The sequence below is a fragment of the Rhinopithecus roxellana genome, chromosome 4 (genome assembly GCF_007565055.1).
Source record: "Rhinopithecus roxellana isolate Shanxi Qingling chromosome 4, ASM756505v1, whole genome shotgun sequence".
In the NCBI taxonomy this organism is placed as follows: Eukaryota; Metazoa; Chordata; class Mammalia; order Primates; family Cercopithecidae; genus Rhinopithecus; species Rhinopithecus roxellana.
In genome coordinates, this window is record NC_044552.1 from 138,763,417 (window position 1) to 138,789,602 (window position 26,186).

Below are 26,186 nucleotides of genomic sequence, written 5' to 3' on the forward strand. Positions count from 1 at the left end.
CAGCACACCAACATGGCACGAGTATGCATATGTAACAAACCTGCACGTTACGCACATGTACCCTAGAACTTAAAGTATAATAAAAAAAAATCCTCAAAAAAAAAAAAAAAAAAAAAACCTTGCAAACTAATTTCAGCCACATATCAAAAAGTTATTTTAATCGCAATCAAGTAGGCTTTATTCTTAGGATACAACACTAGTTCAACACATGCAAAAAAAAAAAAAAAAATCCTACTTTTTATTTTGATGTTCTGTCTTAGCATTAATTTGGTTTATTAGTGAGAGTGAAAATATTTATTTAAGACAAACATTAAACCTAGTTTGTTTTGTGGCTTCTTAGCCTCCCTGAAAATGCTCCAAATCATCACTGCAAAATGCAAATACTTAGCAACATTCCCTTTTCATCTTCCTTTCACTGTCTTTATTCTTACTTTAATTTTTATTTTGGAAGGTTTTCTAAAACTAAGTATTAATTTTACATTAAAATGTATTAATATTAGTTGACACAATTACTATATAAATTATTTCCCACTATAAAAACTAAGGTATCTTATATTTAGTACTATATACTAAAGTATAAAGATATTTGAGTATGATCCATAACCAAGTAATTGACTTCAATTAACCTTAGTGATATGGATGAATTATTTACAATATTGGTATTCTATAGCATTAACTCTTTCCACTGCACATATGGATATAGGGTAAATGATGGAAAATGCTATGGCTGTGATGCTGAAATTTGAAAGAGAAAATACGCTGGAATAATAATTATCTAGTGTGATGATGATATAACTTCAAAGATGAGCTGACTTCACAGTTCATGTTTTAGTTTTTGGGGTGGTGTTTTTAAAAAGTGGAGTTTCACCAAGAAAAGTTTTTATTTAAAACTTTATGGTATTTTTACATTTTATAAACAATTACATTACAAGTTAGTAAAATTAATAAAAGTTAATAAAATTAATAAAAAAGTTAATAAAATAATAAACAAGTTAATAAAATTAATAAAATGATTATTATTGGTTCTCAGGAGATGTAAAAGAATGAAGGACAAAAAACACAAAAGAATCATGTAAATTTAAAAACAGGATTACACGAATTTACTGGTTATTCTAAGACAGTTCTGCAACAAAAGTCAATATAAGGATTTTGACTGTTTAAAAGCATGAAAGAAAAAGTGATTGAAACTTAATATGTGTCTTTTATATTAAATAGTGTACAAGCTATTAAATATATAACAACCTTTTAAAATGTAACTTTATCTTGGCAAGCAGAATATATGAACTTCTTTATTTTGGCAAGTAAAAGACATGAAGTAAGAGAGACTGACTAGGTCTAGCCAACAACTTCACAGTTATTTCAAGTATTATATCCATGGACTCTGGCATCTCAGCTCAGTAAATGTGTGTTAAAATTATTCGGGATGCTAAAATATATATATTTTTACACAGATTTCAGGTAAAAATATCATCAGAGACAATCAAATAAAACCACATAGACTTCTACTTTTTGGACTCTTGAATATTTTATATACCTAAGGACAACAATTTGTGTAGCTTTCTCCACAGCTCCTACTATTCCTACTATTCACATGATGATGACCCCCAGATCCCTATCTCCAACCCAGACCCTTCTCCTCTGTATCAGTTCCTTATCTCCAACTACCAATGGAACATCTCTGTCTGAGGTCTCCACAGGCACCTTAAACTTACTATGTGTGAAACTGATCCTGTTACTTCACTTAAATTGGTCTGTTCTTTATTCCTTACTAGACCCCTAACAAGTCCACCTAGACTCCTTCCTCCACTCTACCCTACTCCTCCTTCCTCCACTCTACCCTACTCCTCCTTCCTCCACTCTACCCTACTCCTCCTTCCATATTTCATCAGTTACTAAGTATGTCACTTCTATTTCCTAAATACCTACTGAATTAAATTTCTTTCACTCACCTCCATAGTCACGCCCCAATTAATTTCTATCTGGATTACTGCAACAGCTTTGTAACTAGTTCTTTTTCTCAGTTTCCCCTCATTGCAATCCATCCTCCACAATGCCATCAGAGTCAAGGAGAGGCAAACCCCCCTGCACAGGTTTCTTCAATTGCTCATCTTCGGGGTTCAGAAAGTCCTTCATCTCTTGTCATCTGCTTCCTTTCTAATCTAAACTGTAAATGTCCCTTATACCAAAATATTTTATTTTGTACATGCTAGTTCTCCTGTCTGTAAAGCCACTTATTAACTCATTTATTAACAAAATATTTGTTGTCAGGTATGTACTACACATTGTATAGAACTTTGAAGATACAAAGAGACGAAAGACATCACCTTTAGCTTCTATCAAGATCTCTCAGTGAACTTGTCATCATACTTCTTTTGTTTCAGTTTTGTATATAGGAAATTCAAGATATCTATGGAGACCCTAGATAAACTCCTAACTCTTCCTTTCCAACTTAGCTTAAAAGACACCTTATCTTGATATCTTCCTCAGTATTCCCATCTTTTTCCTTAGTGCAGTTGGGAGCATCATCTCCTGTGCACCCTGACACCATGAACATATTTTTTATAACACTTTCATATGGTTCTAGTTCTGTAACTCATGGATTGAGTTTTTCTCTCTAGACTATGAGCTTCCTGAGATCAAGGGCTTTATTGAATCCCCAGAGTCTAGAACAACACCCAACCCATAGGTGATTTTATTCAGTAAACATTCTTATTTCATGCCCACAATCTGTCACGTGATGACAGTGTACAAATTTTTATAGTTATGCTGATGCTTCAAAGCAATAGCAATTTTTCAGCCAAGAAATCCATACTGAAGGTCTCCATCTTTATATATACATATTTACTACAAAAAGTTATGCATATGTTTTTTCTTCATTTAAAGAAAAATATATCTATGTATACTGAATTTTAAAAACAAGTATTTTTCTACCTTTAAAGGAATAGATTACTAAGAATTCAAAATATATAAAAAGACATTAGAAATAATGTTTTAAGGTAATATGAATTTGATATATTTCTTTCTATGAGTTTTATATATAACTATATTTTAAATAAAAAGTAATACATACTATGGTATTTGTTTTTTTCACCTAACATTATATTGTGAATCCTTTACCATGTCATTTATTGCTCTTTGAAAACAATTTTAAGTCTATATAATATATTAATGCGGCTATTTCACAATTCATTTGACAATCATCCTTTATTTAGGTAAGTATAACATATCACTATTATAATTAATGTGTGATAAACCATATCATTATTGTAAATAATGCTGCAATAACATCCTCATACATAAAACACTGTATACATCTCTATCTCCATGGGATAGATTCTCTGAATGGAAACTAGTGGCTCAAAAATATAAACTTAAAGGCTCTGAATACACATAAAACAGCTTTCCAGAAAGTCTGTATGTACACATTCACATTTATTTCTATACTCAATTCCAGAAGACACTGCTTATCATTAGTTATTCCTAGTCATTCATCTTCACATAGGAAGGGGATTTATATGTACTTTTTTCTAGTAGTTTAAAGAATGATTGATATGCACAGGTGGCACAAGTATTAGTAATGCCTTATAACTATATAGCAATATGGCCACAAACCTAATTTTATTTAGTTCTCATAATAATACTATGAAGTAGGTACTATTATCTCTATTAAAGATGGGGAAACTCAAGCTCAGGTAAGATAACATTCAAACAAGCTATTTATCAAAGTTTTCTCTCAGGAATCCCCATTCAAACCCTTAAGAATTTGGTTGAGAGAAAGTAGCAGGTAAAGAGTAGCTGTTTCATTTTTTCCTCATTTCTTTCTAACTAATGTACAATTTGATCACCAACTCTCAATAAAAAGTGATATATCTAGGTATTTCATCTGTATCATTATCAAATTGCTAAATTTAAAACTAAACTGGCCATGTGCAATGGTTCATGCCAGTAAATCCCAGCACTTTGGGAGGCTGAGGTAGGAGGATCACTTGGGCTCAGGAGTTTGAGACCAGCTTGGGAAACATAGTGAGAGCTTGTCTCTACAATTTTTTTTTTTTAATAGCCAGATACAGCAGCCTGTGGTCCCAACTGCTCAGGAGGCTGAGGTGGGGGTAGGGATCACTTGAGCCCAGGAGGTCAAGGCTACAGTGACAATGATGGCATCACTGCACTCCAGCCTGAGTGATAGAGTGAGACCCTATCGAGAGAGAGAGAGAGAGAGAGAGAGAGAGAGAGAGAGAGAGAGAGAGAGAAACTAATTCGAATGGACTGTCAATTCAAAGGGGTATAAGGAGCCGATTCACATTGCAGATGGAATCTGTTCCTAAGCCATAGTTTTCCTCTTTATTCAGAAAAGTATCAGTATTACTGTATGACGTGATCATTTGTATTTAATGGTTACTCTTTTAACACAGTGTAAAGGGAGGTTGTAGAAACAGAGTAGTCTTTAAGATGGTCATCCAGAATGGCATATTGATTTTTATTCTGGTTAAAAATGACAAATTCTTACCTTAACTATTAATCCTTTTGAATCAACCAGCCATATCTTTTTGATGGCTTTCTCTTTCGGTAAACCTTCTTTTTCCATGGCCATCACAATCAGGTGTGCAATCCCTAGGGCAGCCTCAGTGATGAAAAGAAAAAATTTTAAAGTTGTTCTACATGGTATCTTATTAAGGGTTACATTCCACCCCATTTTGTCTTTGTTGGTGGGAACAAAATATTTTTGTCACATTTAGGTTAAGCCAAATAGCAATTATTTACCCTTTTTACTACAACAGAACCACTATTATGTGGCTTGCTATTTGGCCACAGATAAACTGGTGATATCCTTGATTGTCAGTGTATTTAATCCTGTTAATACAACCAAGATTTGCTCCAAGAAAAAATACTGAATTTAAAATAATGAACTGGTCAACTTTGCTCATTGAACTGTATTGTTTATTGTTAGGTTCAAGCCCCTCTAATTGAATTTGAAGAAAGAAGCCTGGTCATTTGGATGGGAACTTGACCAATTAGGCAATAGAATGAAACTGACCAAAAAAAAAAAAAAAAAAAAATCTGTGTTTCCAAGCATCTACTTACTCTTCTAATTTGGATACCAAAAGTGCTGTGAAATTTACTGAAAGATTAAAGGAATCAACTTCCTTGGTATTTGGTACATTTTATAATTATCTGTGAAATTTCCAATATCTTTTCAGGGACAAACAAGTGCTAGTTCTGAATCATCCAACCATGAATTCTTCTGCCTAGTTGAGTATCAAGAACTGGTTTATGCCATTCATCAAACCCTTTGAAAATTCAAAGACGTTTACTAAAGTTAAATACAGCATGTAATAATCCACAAAATAGAGAACTCAAATGTTAATGAGCTGTCATTTAGTCTTGATTTTTATTTCAATGTGAAAGTGAATTTGTGATTTCATTCTGAATACTTTCACATATTTGTATCTTGGCATTTGAGTTCTAACTTCACATATTTTGTTTTATCTAAAAACAAGCAAAATGAAAACCAACACAACATAAGCAAATATCTACCAGTGTAATATACTGTTTTGTTCATAATCATATTCAATTTGAAAATTTAAAGTTTCTTGAAATACATATATATATATATATATATATATAGCCACAAAATATTTCTCTATTACTTACATTCTATAATTCTAAAGAAATTTTGGCAGTTTTCCCTTAAGAAACTCAAACGCAACTAACATTTTAATTTCTATTTTGGGGGTGAATTATTATTACAGGAGTCTAGTTTTCTTCTTTCAGATTATTAAATTAAGCAAATAATAACAAAGCATAATTTGGTCTTGCTGCAGTTTCTTTCCAACAATTTAAAATATTTTGGGATTTTTGCATGTGAACAGTAATAATGTACTATAATGTACTATAAGTTACATAGTACATAAGTTACATAGTACATACTGAATTGTGAGTCAAATTTTAAAAACTTGTAACACTGGAGTATTCTAAAAGCCAGTATCAGATAAACCAGCTTAAATACTTAAAGGCTTGTATATATACACATACACTGGAAACTTTTCCTCTATGGCACCTTAGATATGCATAACAAATACTGATGGCAACATTTGATAATACTACAAATTTAAAACTGTGAAAAATATCTCAATACTTCTGTACTAAATTATCGTATGAATGATTAATATGTCTCAGTACTTAATTTGGGAATCTTCCATAAAGCCTACAGTCATAATATACTAAAAGTTTGAAAGAATACCTCAAATCTTGAGTTAATGAGCAATTAACATTAATTATATGTTAGTTTAGGAGAATATAAGTATTATACAAGGCAAATACCTCTCCAGCTCCTTGGAATAGTATTGTTTGATCAGACAGTTTGTTCTTGGTTATTCGAAGAGCTGCAAGGAGACCTGCAACTGCAACAGATGCTGTTCCTGAAACAAGTTATAAATATCCTTGAGTAATCTTCAAACAGATTCTGCCAATTTCCAAGCTTTTATTCACATTTTGAAATAATCATAAAACAAGTTAACTGGTACAGAAGAGAAACCTGTGTTTGTCTTATCCCATGCTTGCATATGAGATAAAATTCTCAGGCTACTGACATCAATATTTTAAGATAGCAGCTTACTACTATTCTTGAAAACTTCCCTAAAAGAAGATTCTGTGACTTATCTTAGTGACATAATCAATGAAAGGATGGGATCTGGATTCCTCAGATTCCAGTTCAACAACCCACTGACTAGCTGAAAGAATTTAGAGAAATTATTGTATACATCAAATAGATAGTTTCCTCATATGTAAAGTAGTTTTACTTTATGATATAAAAGAGTAATACATGCTATTAGATTCTTCCATGTAATTACTCTTGAGGTTTTGAAATCTATCCCCTTCACACACAGAAGGCACATAGTAAATTATTGCTGATGATGGTATTGGTACTCATGATATTTTTGATACATTTGGAATTTAATGTTAATAGCAATTAAAATCTAATTATATTGCATTATTTAATAGACTTTTTACCTATGGCAATCACTGTGGATCCCAAAGGTGCTAGACAAAACTAATGCCACATAAAAATTGTATTTTCCTCATCATGTCTCATAGGCATAAAAACTTCATCAGTTCCAATTATATTACTTTACCATATAAGCATTCACAGATCACAGAGCAGTTTTCTTGCTTTGAGTGTAATTACACAGATCAACTTCTTTATGGCTTATGCCTGAAATAAAGCAGCAGCTTCTTGCGGCACTTTCCAGCTGTATCTATACTTTACTCCTCTAAGGTAATGTTCTACTTATAATGTTTCCCACATCACTCAGCTGGGTAGTAAAGCCTAGCTAAACATTAAATACCCTTATTTAACATTATGGTTAAAACAAAGATTAGACTAGGTTTGATGAGTGACACAACAATGAAGCATTACGGATGTCAAGTATCAAAGATATTCAACATTTCACTATCAGTAAATTTGTTCTATTCAATCTTTCTTTCTTGCATAATTAGGTAGTCATAAATAAGAACACAATAAATAATAATTGTTAAAGGCCTGTTTATCCCATATGTGTCTTTTATTTAGGATCACAATGTGTACTACAAAAATAAAATGCATGCAATTTACAGTCACTACTGCAATAATTATGAACTGTGCTAAGTCACATATTATGAAAAAGTCACTCTTCTATACATTATTTAAGGTGAAAATCTATGCAAAAATATGGCTAGTGTATGTAGAGAATATATCATGACATGATTAGGATATTTTCCCTATGCAAGATATATTCACTAGAGTAATAAAACAGATGAAAGAGAATTTAAATTAGAAAGAGAGGTATAGATATCCACTTACTAAATAAGAAGTTATTCAGAAATAGTAGCTTAAGCTATCTCTGTCTTGGGTTCTTTTGAAGTAAACTGGCCAGAAGTTTGGATCTAAGGAACTCTAAGCTCTCTTCCAACTGTGAGATTCTATGATTTTAAGGGTTTCTATAAGATTTAACCAGTTGAAGCATCAAAGGTGAAGCATCATCAGCAGTCACTGTATTTGTATTATTATTTTTATTTACATAGAATTGGACATTTACAGTCAGACACAAAATAATCTAAAATATCCTATTTGGTGCCTTATTTTCATATGGTTGTGCTAGATCACTCAAAACTCAAAATGTATTAAGTTCACATATTATATTTAAAGATATAGTTCAATTTTTTTTTTTTTTTTTTTTTTTTTTTGACACCGGGTCTTGCTCTGTCGTCCAGACTGGAGTGCAGTGGCACCATCTTGGCTCACTGCAAGCTCCACCTCCCAAGTTCATGCCATTCTCCTATCTCAGCCTCCCGAGTAGCTGGGACTACAGGTGCCCACCACCATGCCCGGCTAATTTTTTGTATTTTTAGTAGAGACGGGGTTTCACCATGTTAGCCAGGATGGTCTCGATCTCCTGACCTTGTGATCTGCCTGCCTCGGCCTCCCAAAGTGCTGGGATTACAGGTGTGAGTCACTGCGCCCAGCCTGAAGATGTATTTCATATTTCCTGAGAAAATAATGTAAACACTAATCTTCCATTTATAGCATTAATAAAATCAGAAAGATATTTTTAGCGCTATCAAAAATTTAACTTGAACATGATTCTTGTACATGGCCTGGTACTACCTTGATTTAAATTTCATTGCAGAGAAGGGAATACATATAGAAAATTGAAATTTAATAAAACTGTAAATTTTTACAATAAATTATTCCATAATAACTTTTACTTTAGGATTTAAAACTAGCTTTTTATAAATCAGACAGAATGTGTGCTTAGGTTTATCTTCGTACTATCAGTTTTATTTATTTATTTATTTTTATTTTGAGCCGGCGTCTCTCACTCTGTCGCCCATGCTGGAGTGCAGTGGCACGATCTTGGCTCACTGCAGCCTCCCCTGCTAGGTTCAAGCGATTCTTCTGCCTCAGCCTCCCGAGTAGCTAGGATTACAGGTGCCCACCACCATGCCTAGCTAACTTTTGTATTTTTAGTAGAGACAGCATTTTGCCGTGTTGGCCAGCCTCGTCTCACACCCCTGACCTCAGGTGATCTTCCCACCTCAGCCTCCCAAAGTGCTGGGATTACAGGCGTGAGCCACCGAGCCCCACCTGTACTATCAGTTTTAAAGAGGACTTAACACTGTTAGCAAGATACTAAACAGATCGAATCTTTCTTAACATTTTAGAAACTTATGACTTTAACATAAACATAAACATAACGACATATGGTTGTTAAATAAAAGTCTCACATTTTATCAAAGAATAGCCTCTACTAATGCAATAATTTGTGAAATCCGGTTAAAATTACATATATAAGGCTGGGCGCGGTGGCTCACATCTGTAATCCCAGCACTTTGGAAGGCCGAGACGGGCGGATCACAAGGTCAGGTGATCGAGACCATCCTGGCTAACACGGTGAAACCCCATCTCTACTAAAAATACAAAAAAAAAATTAGCCGGGCGTGGTGGCAGGCTCCTGTAGTCCCAGTTACATGGGAGGCTGAGGCAGGAGAATGGTGTGAACCCGGGAGGCGGAGCTTGCAGTGAGCCCAGATTGCGCCACTGCACTCCAGCCTGGGCGACAGAGCGAGACTCCATCTCAAAAAAAAAAAATTACATATATATTTAGTAAGGAAAATCAATATGTAATCAAATAATTATAATCCTCATGTGCTACTAAATAGATTGGGTATAATACGAGAACTAGAAGTAGCACGGAGAGGGGTGAATTTATCTAGGCAAAGGTCAAAGCATTGAGAGTGCATACTCCCTGAACACAGTATTGAAAGATTAATGTAAGAGTTTCAGAACCTCAGACAGGAGGATACAATGAGTAGGAAAAGCATATGCAAAGACATGGAGGCAGGGATGACTCCCTGTGAAAAATGGAAGATTGAACACACAATTAGTATTCCTTTCCCCAACAAACTCTACCAAAACAATAGAAAACTGCTTTTTTGAAAAGAAAAAAAATTAAAAAGACTAAGAGAAAATGGTAGCAACAACATTTTAGAAGCTGACAGGCTTCTAAATGAGCAAATGGCAAATGACTTAGCAGACTTGAGAAAGCTGAATTGTTGGCCAGCAGTGGGGAATAAGTGACCAGACTGATCCAGCAAAACTCTCAAAAACCCAGGTATAAGCGGCACCAAGTGCCTCTGGAAGTGGTTTAAAGGAGAGGGTGAAAATAGGAAGCTGGTCAAAAATCTACTAAGAAGGCTGGGGTGCAGAGGTTTATGTCCTATAACCTCAGGACTTAGGGAGGCCAAGGCAGGAGGATTGCTTGAATCCAGGAGTTTGAGATCAGCCTGGGCAACATAGAGAGACCCATCCCTACCCCCAAAAAACCTTTTTAAAAAATTAGCTGGGTGTGACGGTCCATGCCTGAATTCCTAGCTACCTGGGAGGCTGAGGCAATAGGATCACTTGAACCTAGGAGTTTGAGGCTGCGTGAGCTATGACTGCACTGCTGCACTCCAGCCTGGGCGACAGAAAAAGATACTGTCTCAAAATTTAAAAAAATTATAAAAAATAATATATATATATATACACACACACATACATATCTGTTAAAACCCAGATCTGCTTCCCTCTCCTTCTAGAAGATAGCCAACTTCCCCACACTCTGGAAATTTGAAAGAAAACTTGAGGCTCATTTTCTGGAAAGGGTCACTGGAATATAAGACACCAGGCATAATTGGGGACAAGGATGCCATATTGGAAACAAGATTAATTGAAAGTTTACATACTCAATACAGAGACCCTCTAGTCTTCTCCTACTTAACTCAAAGAACACTGGCAGAAAGGTAGTATCAGGAGAGAGATTGGAAAAATCTTTTCTGTGGAATCTCAGCAGTGTAAGAGAAAGAATCCAAAGAGACTGAAAAGGAAGATTACCTAAGGAAATGCCCCAACCAAGTCACCTTACAGTAAAGATTCAGAATACAAGCTCCATCTGTATAACCAGCCTTCCAAACCATAAAAGGAGAGGGAACATAAAACACATGTGAAACTGTGAGTAGTGTAGTGTTGCTGAAGCAAACACAAATTATTAGAATGCAAAGTCATATGAAGCTAGAGAAGTTTTGGGGTCAGATCATGTAGGGCCTTCTACTATATACTAATAACACCTATAGGTATATATGGCTATATATAATTATATTATAGGTAGCAGATGGTGTTGAAAGATTTTAAATTCAGAGACTAGTGGTGGGTGATGGGTTTGAGAGAGTTGAGGCTGGGGGTATTTAAACGATTTAGGAGGTTCAATTTTGAGCTTTTGCACAAAGCTTGTGCTTCCTGTTATGTGTTATTCTGGTGGCAATATCAAGAAATAGTTACATATAATCTGCGCCACAGAAAAATATTTAGAATTTTAAAACGTAGTTGTATTGAGGTCATGAGGAATGATAACATTATTCAGAGTGAGTGGCTAAAGGAGAGAACCTAAATGAACATGGACGTTTAAGGAATAGAGAGCAGAAAAATGTGATATGGGGAAGATGACAGAAAAAAAATGGTCAAAGAGGTAAGAGAAAGTAAGAGAGCATATAGTTACCTGAAAACAGAGAGAAGTAGTGACAAAGAACAAAGGTCAATCAAGAAAGGAAATGAAAAATTACTATTAGATCTTGCAATCACATCACTTGTGACCTATCAGAGAGCTGTTTTTAGTGGCATGCATGTTAGGGCTGAGGATGTATGGCAGTATTCTGAGGAAGAAATAAAAGGTGAAGAACAGTGATAGCAGGTGTGGAGTACTCCTTGGAGAAGTTTAGATAAGAAAAGGAAGAATGGGATGAGGATGGAGATGGGGTGGGAGGGAAACAAAGTTGAAGCAAGTATCTTATTTTTAAGTTTTTAAGTGAAGAAGGACACGGGTTGCTGGAGGGAAGAAAGTAGAATTGAGGCAATAATTTTAGACTTAAAGCAATTTAAATATGGTCTATGGTCATAGACTAAGGGGAAGAAGGCAATAGAGAGAAAGAGGTTGAAGTTACAGAAAATCAGTTTCTCACTTGCTGTTTAATAAATTTTTTAAAACTTAATAGTAAGGCTAAACTCCAAAAGTATGTTTACTGGCCATGGCATTCTTTTGTGATTTTGATCTTTTCAATTATCAAAGCATTCAGTATAAGATTTCACTATATTTACAACAATGTAGCCTAATATATTAAATGTATTTTTTAAAAATACTAATAGTCAAACTAGTTTATTATGGCAAAAATTTCTATGTGCAATATTTAGAGTGTCATGTTACAGAGTAGTCATTCCAGAGGCTATTATGAAAAGAAAAATTTCTTTTTTAACTTACTTTAAATGACTAGAGTTTGAAACCTTATTTTTTTCAGTCTGAATTTGCTGAATTCTGATTGTCTTCAGATTATATAATTACATGGCCAATTTCTTAATAGATTCAATTTGTGCATTTTTCCAGTTTAAAACAATTTATAATGACAATGCATTCATGTCTAAAATACATTTTGAACCAAAATCTATATTATTTAAGGTTATTTTAGATAACTGACTTAGTAGAATTCTAAGTATATATAATTTTCATCAAATACTTTTCATAAATCATATCTTTAAATAACACATCTGTTAAAAAAAAAAAAAAAGAGAGAGAGAAGAGTCCACCCAAGGGTCCAGTGTAAACACATTTATTTACATGGTAAGGCTGTAATGGAACCCAAAGGCACTTTATCATTATTATACATGGTATCTTCAAGTTAGTATGCAATACTGATACGGTTTGGCTCTGCGTCCCCACCCAAATCTCATCTTGAGTTGTAATATCCACATGTTGAGGGAGGGACTTGTAGTCCCCATGTGTCGAAGGAGGGAGGTGATTGGATCATGGGTGCGGTTTCACCCATACTGTTCTTGTGATAGTGAGTGAGTTCTCAGGAGACCTAATGGTTTTATAAGTGGTTGGAAGTTCTTCCTTCTCTCATGTTGCCTTGTGAAGAAGGTGCTTGCTTCCCCTTTGCCTTCTACCATGATTGTTAAGTTTCCTGAGGCCTCCCCAGCCATAAGAAAGTGTGAGTCCATTAAACCTCTTTCCTTTATATAAATTACCCAGTCTCAGGAAAATTCTCTGTAGCAGTGTGAAAATAGACTAATGCAAATAACATTAAAATCAGGCTGTCTTTCTATAGCTCACAATTCTTAACACCTGGAAATTTCCAGATTATTCCATTTCTGAAATCCTATAAATATTCACTTTTATGAATACTCAAAAAGAAATTTAATAAAAAAAAATAAAATACAGTTCATATAACTTAAGCAGGTTTTGTCATGAAAGTTGGCACTGAAGGAACAATGTAATTAACATCACAAAGAATTTGGGGAAAAGAAAGATTTGACCAATTACTTTCATGTATCTCAAAAAGACTAAAGACTCAGGATTTTTAAAGTCGTTAAATGTATATAGCTGCAATACTAAATACTTAAGCACAGTGAATTTAAAAAATTATTTTATGTATATATTTTTTCTTTTTTCTTTTTCTTTTTTTTTTGAGATGGAGTCTCACTCTGTTGCCCAGGCTACAGCACAATCTTGGCTCACTGAAACCTCTGCCTCCCAGGTTCAAGTGATTCTTCCACTTCAGCCTCCCTAGTAGCTGGGACTACAGGTATGCACCACCATGCCCTGCTAATTTTTGTATTTTTAGTAGAGACAGGGCTTCACCATATTGGCCAGGCTGGTCTTGAACTCCTGACTTCGTGATCCACCCGCCTTGGCCTCCCAAAGTGCTGAGATTACAGGTGTGAGCCACTGTGCCTGGCCTAAAAATTATTATTTATAAAGTATCTTTCAGTTTATAGGGTATTTCTACAAATAATTATTTTGTCCGCAATGTAAACTCCATGAGAGAAACATTATCCTCCCCATTTTACATTTAAATTTTCTTTGATCATCTCATTTCCAGTAGCATTCACCTTTATTCCACTTTGGCCGACTTCCTTCTAAATTTCATCTTGGTGCTTGCCATCACTCAGAACCAATCCTTGAAAGTATTACATTAGAATACTTTACTCGTGGTCTACAGTCTCCTATCTTCCCAGGTCTCTTATTCAATCATCCTTATTATACCCATGCTTCAACCCTACTGGAATGTCAAGGCCTTTCCCCCATCTAACTTTCTTTTTATCTTCACTTCCTTCTCTATCCAGCTTAGTGTCATGGTCATCACTTTAACCTTAGCTCTTATCCCATTGTCCTTTCTTTGCACAAATACAATAAAATATCTAACATAGATGAATCCAGCTGTTCACTGTGGCCTTGCCTCTTCCTGAACTGTTGAACTCAAGCTGCTCAGCCAGCATCATGATACATTTACGATATTAATTTCAATTAAATCTGCAGTGTCTGCTGACTGAATCCTTTTATGTTTCATAATCCGTTGGCTCTCTAGTTCTCTACAATAGTTCTTTCAGATCTGTTTTTTTCTTCCATTTTCCTCAAACTTCCAATCCTGTTATTTCAAAGAAAAATTGGAGACTGTTACATATATTTTTTGTTTTCCTCAAACTTCTGATCTATTGTTTCAAAGAAAAAAATAGAAGCTGTTATGTAACTTTCTGCCACAGGTAAGAAATTAAACACAGAGAAGTTATGTAGATTGGTCAAAGTCCATAGCTAGTAAAGGGCAAAGCAAATCAGTATGACTTTATAGTCCATGCTCTTAACATCTACATGTAAGAGTGTCTCCCACTTTATCCATTTCAGTTTCTGCCCTGCCATTCTTCTAGTTCTTCAAGGCAAAAGACTAGGCTCCATCCTTGGATCCTTCTTCATCTTCACTATCAACAACTAATTATCTGTCTACTTCTAACTTCACTAGCACTTTCTTAGAGCAAGATGCCATCATCATGGATTTCAGCAATAGCCTTCAAACTCAGTCCTGTTCTCCAATTCAATCCTGTTCTCTAGACTGAAGACAGTGTAATCTTTCCAAATGCAAACCTATCCGAGCCAACCTACCAACTCCTTAGTTCAACTCTCACCAACTCCTTCATGTTTAATTCTTTAGATCAAAAGTTGGCAAACTCTTTTCATAGAAGGCAAGAGAGTAAATATTTTAGGGCTTGTGTGCCATTCAGTGTCTATCCCAGACTTAATTCTGCTATTATGGCATGAAAGCCACTGTAAACAATATATAAACAAGTGGGCATGGCTATGTTGCAATAAACTTCACAAAAACAGGCAGTGGGCTAGATTTGGCTCACAGGTTGTAGTTTGCCAACTCCTGCTTTAGACATATTACATTGATTTGTTCCACTAATATTAAATACTTTCTGTGGGCTTGGGGCTGTGGTAATGACAAGTTAATGATACAGTGATGAGCAAAATAGCCATGTTCCCTGCCTTCACAGAGCTTAAAATTTAGTTGGGATGGAGATACTAATTTTTTTTTAATTGCATAAATAGGTCAGGCATGGTGGCTTATGCCTGTAATCCCACCACTTCGAGAGGCTGAGGCAGGCAGATCACTTGAGTTCAGGCATTCAAGACCAGCCTGGCCAATGTGGCAAAATCCCATCTCTACTAAAAATACAAAAATTAGCTGGGCACAGTGGCATGCACCTGTAATCCCAGTTACTCAGGAAGCTGAGGCAAGAGAATCACTGGAACCCAGGAGCAGAGGTTGCAGTGAGCCAAGAATGCACCACTGCACTCCAGCCTGGGCAATAAAGCAAGACTCTGTCTCAAAAAAATTTGCATAAATATATAAAAATGCTACTATGATAAGGAAGAAAGAAAAATAATTACTGCTATGGCAGCCTATGAGGTGGAATTGACCCAGACCCAGAAATTCAGAAGGGTTTACTGACGAATGTCATAATTGAGATGAGATTTGAAAAGGGGAAGAAAGGGTATTCTAGAAAGAGAGATCAACATTTGGCTAGACCCTTAAATAGGAGGAAACCTGGCTCATTTCAGGAACTGAGAAGGGATGTGTGGCTAGAATGGCTGAAGAGAGAAACAGGGGTCAGACCACGCATTTTGAGCACATTCAGGATTTTCATCTTTATCCTAAGTACAATGAAAATCCATCATCCTAAGTACAATGAAAATCCATCAAATTATTTTGAGGAAGAAATAACAAGATCAGATTTCTATAGCAAAAAGAAAACTATCTCTGTTCACCACAAAAACCTCAGCACTTAGATCTACATCTGACAAACTGTAGAGATATTATGCAGAAAACATATAAGAAAGGGAAGCAAGAGTAAATGTGGATAGATTACTTAGATGATAGTAATTTATACTAGGGTGATGAGAACTCTATGAAATACACAGATTTTGATGACAGGAAATGAGAAAGCTTTAGTGACAGACTGTATTTGGTGGGAAAGCTGAAGAGGGAGCTATCAGTAATTCACTGAAAATGAGAACACTGGAAGAAGGTCAGGTTTGGTGGGGAAATAAGAGTTTGATTTGGGAGTAGGTTAAGTATGAGAAGTATGAGATAACTTTGAGATATCCAACAGGAATTTTGTTGTTGTTGCTGCTGCTGCTGTTGTTGTTGTTTGAGACAGGGCCTCGCTCTGTCACACAGGCTGGAGTGCAGTGGCATGAGAATGGCTTACTGCAGCTGCGACCTCCTGGGCTCAAGGAATCCAATCCTTCCCACCTCAGCCTCCTGAGTAGCTGGGACTACAGGCACACACCATCATGCCAGGCTAATTTTTATACTTTCTTGTAGAGAAAGAATTTTGCCATGTTGCCCAGGATGGTCTCGAACTCCTATGCTCAAGCGATCTGCCTGCCTTGGCCTCCCAAAGTGTTGGGATTACAGGTGCCTAAGAGGAGATTTTAAATAAAGACATGGGTATATAGACCTGGAATACAAAGAAGTCTGGACTGGCAATATAAATTTGCTAACTGAATGTCTGGACTTGGAGTATATACCTAAGAACATATAGCAGAACAAAAAGAAAATGACCTGGCACTGAGCAGGTCATTTAAAAATGAAGTGTTTTGTCATTTAATAGCTAGACAGGAAAGGATGAACTTGCAGAGGAAAAAGGAAAGGCAAACAGCCAAAGAGATAAGAAGAAATCAGCAGAATGCCATGACATGGAAGCCAACAAAAAAGAGTATTTCAAGAAACAAGGTGAGTCAACAATGTGGAATGCTGCTGAAAATTCAAGTAAGATAAATACTGAAAAACATTAATTGGAATTAGTGAAATGGAAGCCATTTGCAATCTTATTTCAAGTTGCAAAAACTCTTTACGGTATTTCTCCTCAGCACATCTACCTGTGCTTTCCCCCTACCTTCCAATAATGAAACAGAATCCCTAAGATTCTCATAGTAAGACATGTGTATTGGGGGTGGGCTCTGCATGAATCTGGAGAGGATTAAAAAACTAGAACTTAAAGAGGAAAAAATTTGGCAGCTTAGACAAAAACAGGTAGCCAAGCATCTACAATCAAAGACAAATAGTAAAATGCAGCTCCTACTGGGGTAAAGCATAAAAATTGTGCCTAAGATAGTCTGAAGAGAGAAGTATATACACTTTTATTTTTAAACAATGAATAATATGGTCTCATACATTTCATTCTTTGTTTAGCCATAATCACCAGGGATTTTGTCAGATTTCTTGGAGCTTATTTTCTAGCTAATGGATAATATGGTATATTACAGAGTCAGGGAGTACTTTTCTCAAATACATGCAACTAGATGAGAAATAATACATGACATCAGCGAGCATACTTCCTGGAATTTAAAAGGTACTCAGCATATACTGATTGAATTTGAATCATTATTAAAATTATGAACTAATTTCTGACATGTTATTGATCCATATGCAGTGAAAATGTTACCTTGAATATCATCATTGAATGTGCAATACTGGTTTCGATACTTGTTCAGGAGACGAAACGCATTCACATTGGCAAAGTCTTCAAACTGAATAAGGCAATTCATGCCATACCTATGGGACAAAAACATTCATATTAGAAGAGGCTAATAAAATGCTATTTAAAAATAAACTTTTAAAATTAGCCCATAGAAACAGGAAAACATATTTCCTTTTAAAGGTTCTATCTTGCTGCTTAAGTATAAATATGTAATATAATATCTGTTCAACAAATATTTACTATATGCTTACTACAGAAAAGGCATTGTGTTGGCACTGTGAAATAACACAAAATGACCAAAATATGTTCCCTTTCCTTAAGGAATTTAACTTTTAGTTGAAACAAAAATTTTTGAAGTAAATAAAAAGTAATATAAAAGTGGTATAAACAAGGAATGATAGGTGTTCCGAGGACAGACATCACTTCTGGCTGTGATCAAAGACAAAGCAACCAATGAACTGAGTTTTAATGAATAGTTATAATTTCAAAAGTAGAGATGTAGGGTTTTATAAGCTGAGGAAAAATAGAAGCAAAATAACTGAGGTAAAAGATAAAAAAGAAAAAATTGTTTTAAAAAATGGTTTAAAAGCCCTGTTTGGCTATAATGTGGTAGTAAATGCAAGGGTATAGTGAAAGATACAGTCAGATCTTCATTCCTCCCATCTAGCTTCATCTCTGTATGCAAAGACAGTTATCGCAACAGTGTATTGGCTGTCTCCTTAGACTCCCTTGTCCCCTTGTTCTCCATCATTCCAAATCTCCTTTTCTATTAAGATAGCACATAAATCAATGCTATTGAATCTCAGCCAGGATCTCAATAATATCCTGAAATATTTGTTTTCATCTGTTACTGGTCCACAACACAATCTCCAAAGCAGGTGCTATCACAAAATACCTCAGCCCAGGTAATTTATAAACAATAAAAATCTATTGTTCACAGCTCTGGAGGCTGAAAGTCCAAGATTAAGGTGTTAGCAGATTCCGTGTCTGGTGAGGGTCTTTTCCCCATGGATAGTGCCTTTTTGTTACATCTTTGCATGGGAGAAGGGGTAAACATGCTTTCTTCAGTCTCTTTTATAACGGCACTCATAAAACATTCATGAAGGACGGGGCTTCATGGCTTAATCACTTCTCAAAAGGCCCCATCTCTTAATACTTTCACAATGGCAACTACATTTCAACATGTACAACTTAACATGTAATAGTAATGATTAGACCACAGCAGCATTCACAAACCTTCTTTTATTCTCCTGTTCTCCCAAGTCTCTTACCAGTCACTATGTCACTAAGATCAATGCTAGAGAGAATAATATTAACCTTCTCAGTTTCCCCCTACATTAAAATATTTTGTACTTTTATTTCTATTTTCTTCCTCAACTTGTGAGAAGGATTTTTGCTTCCTTGTTTCGAATCTCCCTATGGACCTTACTGAATCAACTGCACCTCTCTATACTAACAACTTCAATTTCTCCTTTACCACTGCTCCTTTCCTGTCCCCAAGCATTTTCAGGACTACCTAATTTTAAAACCACCTCCCTTGACTATGACAAAATCAAAGCTATAGTTACTTATGCTTCTTCCCCCTGATGTCAAATGTCTCATAACAGAGAATATTAAACCTTGCACTCATTTCTCACTTCTTGTCAACATTCTAATTCAAGGACAGTCTCAAACCACTACCCCCTGATATCACAAGGCAGATGAGTTTTCTCTCTTTTTCTTCTGATACAATAAAAAAAACTCTGTAAGTCTGTTATGTCCCTTCAATTATGTTAATTTATATATAATTATATATTTTTCCTGGATAGACTATCTTTCTAAATTACTATAAAAGTCATAGGTGAAAACTGGTATTAACTTTTTATTTATTTATTTTTATTACTAGTGTAGCCTAGCATCTTTATCTGTCTATTCGTCATTTGTAATTCTTTCTGGAAGATTATATGTTCGTTTGTTCATTTTTCTATTGCTATAGTTGTTTTCTTTGTTATTTCATAAGAATAGTACCTTCTGTTACATATGTTGCAAATAGTTTTTCTAATCTAGTACACTGTGCCATTAATTATTTAAACAGTGTTCCTAACTGTTTTCACAAATAAATTTTAAATTTGTATGTTGTTAGATCTTTCAATCCTTTTATTTATGGTTTCTCCTTTGATGAAATGCTTACAACAGTCTCATCTACATATATTTATTTAACTATTAATGAAAAATTTATTCTAATTATATTATAGATTTAGAAAATAGTTAACCTCTAAATCTGGTATACTTTTGCTGTTAGGCCATAGATTTAAAAAAAGCAAGCTATACCAAAATTTCTGTTTTCTGTATAATCACCCAACTATGCCAGCACCATTTATTTAACAGTTCATCCTTCTCCTCATCACCTATAATTAGATACTATATTCTGATATATAGTAGGGTCTGTTTCTGTGCTTTCTTATTTTATTCTACTACTGCTGATGACAACAAATATGTTTTCCTTTATAAGATATTACACATGCATACTTACTCTTCACAACCACTCTATAAAGTAAATACTATTATTATTCTCATCTAATAGATGAGGACACAGGCACACAGGTATACCACATCGGTACTGCTCAGTAATATAGTCTAACAGTAATGATTATCTTACTAATCTATAAAGAAAATAATACCTCCCTGCTTTAATTCCTACAGCTTTATAGTAATTTTAATATTTAGTACTGTTAATCATCTTTTATCCTTCTTTTAAAGTATTTACTTGGCTGTCATACTGGTTTACAAGCATAGGCTCTGGAGTCAGAGCTCCTGGGACCAATCTAGAACTCCTTACATACTGTGCATCCTTAACTGTTCTGTGCCTCTGATTTCCTATCAGAAAAATGAGAATAGTAACAGCCTATTACCATAAGGTTGTTAGCAGGATCAAATGAAGTGATAAACGTTAAGTGCTCAATGCAATGACTGGCACATAAGTACTCTATAGCCATTTAAAAATCTATAGATTTTAAAAAATTATTTAATAGTAACAATAGAAGCCACAGGCAGGTAAATAATATCCTCAAAGGGCTAAGAGAAAATAACTGTCATCCTAGACAAAGCTATTCTTCAACAGTAAGGTTTATACAGCCAACAAACGTATAAAAAGAAAGCTCATCATCACTGGTCATTGGAGAAATGCAAATCAAAACCACAATGAGATACCATCTCACGCCAGTTAGAATGGTGATCATTAAAAAGTCAGAAAACAACAAGATGCTGCCAAGGATGTGGAGAAATAGGAACGCTTTCACACTGTTAGTGGGAGTGTAAATTAGTTCAACCATTGTGGAAGACAGTGTGATGATTCCTCAAGGATTTAGAATCAGAAATCCCATTTGACCCAGCAATCCCACTACTGGGTATATAACCAAAGGATTATAAACCATTCTACTATAAAGACACATGCACATGTATGTTTATTCCAGGACTATTCACAATAGCAAAGACTTGGAACCAACCCAAATACCCATCAATGATAGACTGGATAAAGAAAATATTGCACATATACACCATGGAATACTATGCAGCCATAAAAAGGATGAGTTCATGTCCTTTGCAAGGACATGGATGAAGCTGGAAACCATCATTCTCAGCAAACTATTACAAGAAGAGAAAACCAAACATAGCATGTTCTCACTCATAAGTAGTAGTTAACAATGAGAACACATGGACACAGGGAGGGGAACATCACACACCAGGACCTGTTTGGGGGTAGGGGCTAGGGGATGGATAACATTAGGAGAAATACCTAATGTAGATGATGGGTTGATGGGTGCAGCAAACCACTGTGGCACATGTATACCTATGTAACAAACCTGCACATTTGGCACAAGCACCCGAGAACTTAAAGTATAATGATAAAAATAAATTAAAAATAAATAAATAAAATTAAGGCATCTTTAGATAAATAAAAATCAAAATACTTTTACTAAAGAAACTTCTAAAAGGCATATTTCAGAAAGAACAAAAATAATACCAGTATAAAAGGTCTATGTATAATAAAATGGTAAAATGTAGGGAAATACAAGCAATTTTTATCCATATAAAATAGTAATAAAAATAAGTCTACTTCTAGCGTGACACAGTGAAGAGGTTGGCAAATTCATTCCCCAAACAGCAACAATATTGCAAGACAAAATATTTAAAACAACCATTTCAGTGCTCTGTAAATCACTAAAGACAAAAAGAAGCAACAATTTAAAAGTAAAATGGGATAGTGGGGTCAATTCTTGAAGGGAACATAAACTTTTTCTACTCCTTTTATGTATGATGTCGTTCATCCTCCAAGGAAACACTTTAGCTAGCTGTATTAATAATTATAAAAATGTTACTAGAAACTGGTAAAACCATTTCTATGGTTACAAATTATTACATTATTATAACCTAGAAGAGAAGCAAACTTCGTCATAGCAACTAAGTACCCCAAACACAAATATCAGTCAATAATCATGAGGTGCTTGTAATGGCTCCTCCTACTTCTCTGGTTTCCAAGCAGGCCTTTATAAAGTAAAGACTGTGAGCCTTTGGAGAGTGCTGTATGGTTTGCTCCTAATGTATCATATACTGGTGGTCTAGAAACATTGGATGAGCTGTCATTATGTTCAGAAGGAGCAGAACCCTGTGGTCTCAGTATGTGAGGAGGAATCAGAGCCTTCTCAATTCTATTCCCGGATCTACTACTTACTTGGTTCTGCGGTTTTGCGCTTGTTACAATTTCTCTGTGGTTAAAATGAAATCCTACAATATGGTTTGCCTTCAATGTTTAGGACACAATGTGGTCAGGCTATAAATTTATAATGTTTCTTAAGTGAAATCTGGGAATAGGCATAGGTAGTAAAATGGTGTACAGGATACCTTATCATTTACAAAAGTTTATTTTAGAAGTATCCCTTAGAAACTATATATCAGTTTTAGTTTCATGACTTTTCTCTACCTGGTAGTTAACTCTGATTTGACTCCTAAAGATTTAGAGACAGGCATTCTGAATTCATTTTGTGATACAAACATCTTGCATCATATAATAAAAGAAAGCCACGTAAGGGATAGTTAGTTCCAATTTGAACCCACTTTGTCACTATAAAATTATAAGTAGTGGAACACTGAAAAGTTAGCCAATTCAATTCTACATAACTACGAAAAGAACCTACTATTTTATGATCAAAATACCACATAAAATACTAGGTGCAACTGGTTTTAAAAGTTAACAGAAATAGCACCCATAAAATTAACATGTAAAAACTGCAGAGATTTTGCTCTTGTGGCATTGTTAAATCTGACAAATACCTTATTACAGTGACTAATCACTATATCTAGCACTATGTGTCAGGCACTAGGCTTCATACTTTACATGGATTATCTCAATTCTGTCAGCAACCTAGTGAAGAAGGCAGCGTTATTATCCATTTAACAGATAAATAAATGAACTCAGTAAGATTAAAAGCCATGGATGAGTTCATACTGCTAATAGGTGGTAAGGTCTGGACTGAACCACAGGGCCTGCTGCTATATATACTGAGCACCAACAGAGTTATCAAGACAATGAAATGAATAGTATATTTACATCTGAAAAGATTGCACTGATAAAATAAGGGTGTTATAATTTTATAACAAAACTATTAATAGCAAAACAGCATTTGTATGCATTCAACATACCAGGTCCTTTTGTTATAGGAAATATATGAACAGATATTGGTGAGAACATGAATCTTTCTTTGATTATAAATGATCAAGAATTCGCTGTAACCAGGTTAACCAAGTATGCTTTAATTTTTCCTGAGATATAGTAAAATGTTTTATAGGATTTACTACATATGGAACATTCAAGATCTAGTGCACTTTAGCTCTGATAAGTACCTTAGGGATAGCTTATTCCAAATTACTCATTTTTGATAATGTATTGAAGCTTGAGAGTGCTCAATGAATTAAGCAGCAAATAAGAAACATGCCCTGGAAATGCTCACTGGGAAACAGTCTCATTGGGAAGACAAAAGGATGCAAATAAATAACTTAAAGGAGGTTCAGATTAAAAACAAAAGCAGTGGCACACTGATCACTAAAGCACTGAGGGAAAACAACATGAATTAGGTGAGGCTTAAGATGGGGCCTTGGTAGAACTCAAATAAGGGAAAGAGTGGAGTAAAGAATCAATCATAGAATAGAGGTCCCAAAATCTGTACTGGGGAGATAACAAACATTAGCTTCAAGGACTTTAGAAGATCAGTATTGGTTGCTGAATTTCAGATTATGAATGGTCTTGAATGTTAGAATAAGTAATCTGAAGTTGACACAAGTTATCTCTGGCTAAGAACCATTGGAATTCAATTCTTCTTTGCAGGTAACAATAAAGAAGATGGATGTGTTAACTTCTTTCATAGCAATATGGCTTTTGTTCCTACTACTTTACTTCCGTATTATTTTTTTTTTTTTTTTTTTTTTTTTTTTTTTTTTGAGACGGAGTCTTGCTCTGCCGCCCAGGCTGGAGTGCAGTGGCCGGCTCTCAGCTCACTGCAAGCTCCGCCTCCCGGGTTCACGCCATTCTCCTGTCTCAGCCTCCCGAGTAGCTGGGACTACAGGCGCCCGCCTCGTCGCCCGGCTAGTTTTTTGTATTTTTTAGTAGAGACGGGGTTTCACCGTATTAGCCAGGATGGTCTCGATCTCCTGACCTCGTGATCCGCCCGTCTCGGCCTCCCAAAGTGCTGGGATTACAGGCTTGAGCCACCGCGCCCGGCCACTTCCGTATTATTTTGTAACATTTAGACAGTCCTTTCATTTTTCTTACCATTCCTTTTATTATATTTTACTGTTACTTCTTATTCTTTGTGACAGCAGAAATGATAAAGATTCAGCCATAATCATTCATTCTTTTCCCCCATATGTTCATCCCCTTAAGTTTCTTGTATTCTTAAGGATATGACAATCACGTTTTACATAAATGACTTCTAAATTTATATATCTGCTGCTGACCTTTCAAAGAAATAACTCTGTTTCCAAAATGATACCAAGGACTTGAAGAAATGTTACACTATGAATCTTTTTTCTTTTAGAATGAGAGATAAATAATTAAAATGGTATTTCCAACCATTTTTATTTAGTATTTATTTCTGTAAAAGTATCTATAGTATCAAAAATCACACGACATTTATAGCAAGGACCAAAAAAAAAAAAAAAAAAAAAAGAATCACAAGCAAAATGGAATCATTGTGTTTAGGTGTTTTCTGCTTTTCGAAAAAAATAGCAAACCTGAGATTCTGAGTTCCTTAAAATTCAACAAACTTTGAAGTTCCGTTTATAATTAAAGTTGCTATTTAGTATATTTTACTAAAAAGCATTTTAAAAATCCTCCTTATCTCCAAAATTTGTGAAACCTTTTCCCTTGTGATTTTATTATTTTGTTGTTGTTGTTTTTAAACTTTTATTTTAGGTTCAGGGGTACATGTGCAAGGTAGTTTTATAGGTAAATTCATGTCATGGGGGTTTGTTGTACAGATTATTTTATCACCCAGAAGCTAAGCCTAGTACACAATGGTTACTTTTTCTGCTCCTCTTCCTCCTCTGATCCTCCAACCTCTGGGGTGGAGATGAGAACACATGGACACTAGGCCCCAGTGTGTTGTGCCCCTCTTTGTGTTCAAGTGTTCTCATCATTTTAGCTCCCACTTATAAGTGAGAACATATAGTACTTGGTTTTCTGCTCCTGCATTAGTTTGCTAGGGATAATGGCCTCCAGCTCCATCCATATTCCTGCAAAGGATGTGATCTCATTATTTTTTATGGCTGCATAGTATTCCATGGTGTGTAAGTACCACATTTTCTTTATCCAGTGTATCATTGATGGGCATTTAGGTTGATTCCATGTCTTTGCTATTGTGAATAGTGCTCCAATAAGCCAAAAAATGTGTGCATGTATCTTTGTGGTAAAATGATTTATGTTCTTTGGGGTATATACCCACTAATGGGATTGCTGGGTCAAATGGTACTTCTGCTTTTATTTCTTTGAGGAATCTCCATAGTGCTTCCACAATGGCTGAACTAATTTATACTCCCACCAGCTGTGTATAAGGATTTCCTTTGCTCCGCACCGTTGCCAGGATCTGTTATTTTTTGACTTTTTAATAATAGCCATTCTGACTGGTGTGACATGGTATTTAATTATGGTTTGGATTTGCATTTCTCTAATGATCAGTGATATTGAGCTTTTTTTCATATGCTTATTGGCCGTATGTATGTTCTTTTGAAAAGCGTCTCTTCATGTCCTTTGCCTACCTTTTAATGG

At 35.1% G+C, this 26,186-nt stretch overlaps 1 protein-coding gene across 2 annotated transcripts in view; it reads right to left on the reverse strand.

Annotated features, from left to right (window-relative positions):
• Window positions 1-26,186, reverse strand: part of ME1 (malic enzyme 1) — a 227,938-nt gene that overhangs the window by 23,678 nt on the left and 178,074 nt on the right. For both annotated transcript variants that reach the window (XM_010358271.2, XM_030929299.1), the window contains exons 7-9: window positions 17,852-17,961; window positions 6,322-6,419; window positions 4,508-4,621 (exon numbers count right to left, since the gene is read on the reverse strand). In XM_010358271.2, the coding sequence (XP_010356573.1) occupies window positions 4,508-4,621; window positions 6,322-6,419; window positions 17,852-17,961 (322 nt within the window). The remainder of the gene's footprint in view (window positions 1-4,507; window positions 4,622-6,321; window positions 6,420-17,851; window positions 17,962-26,186) is intronic.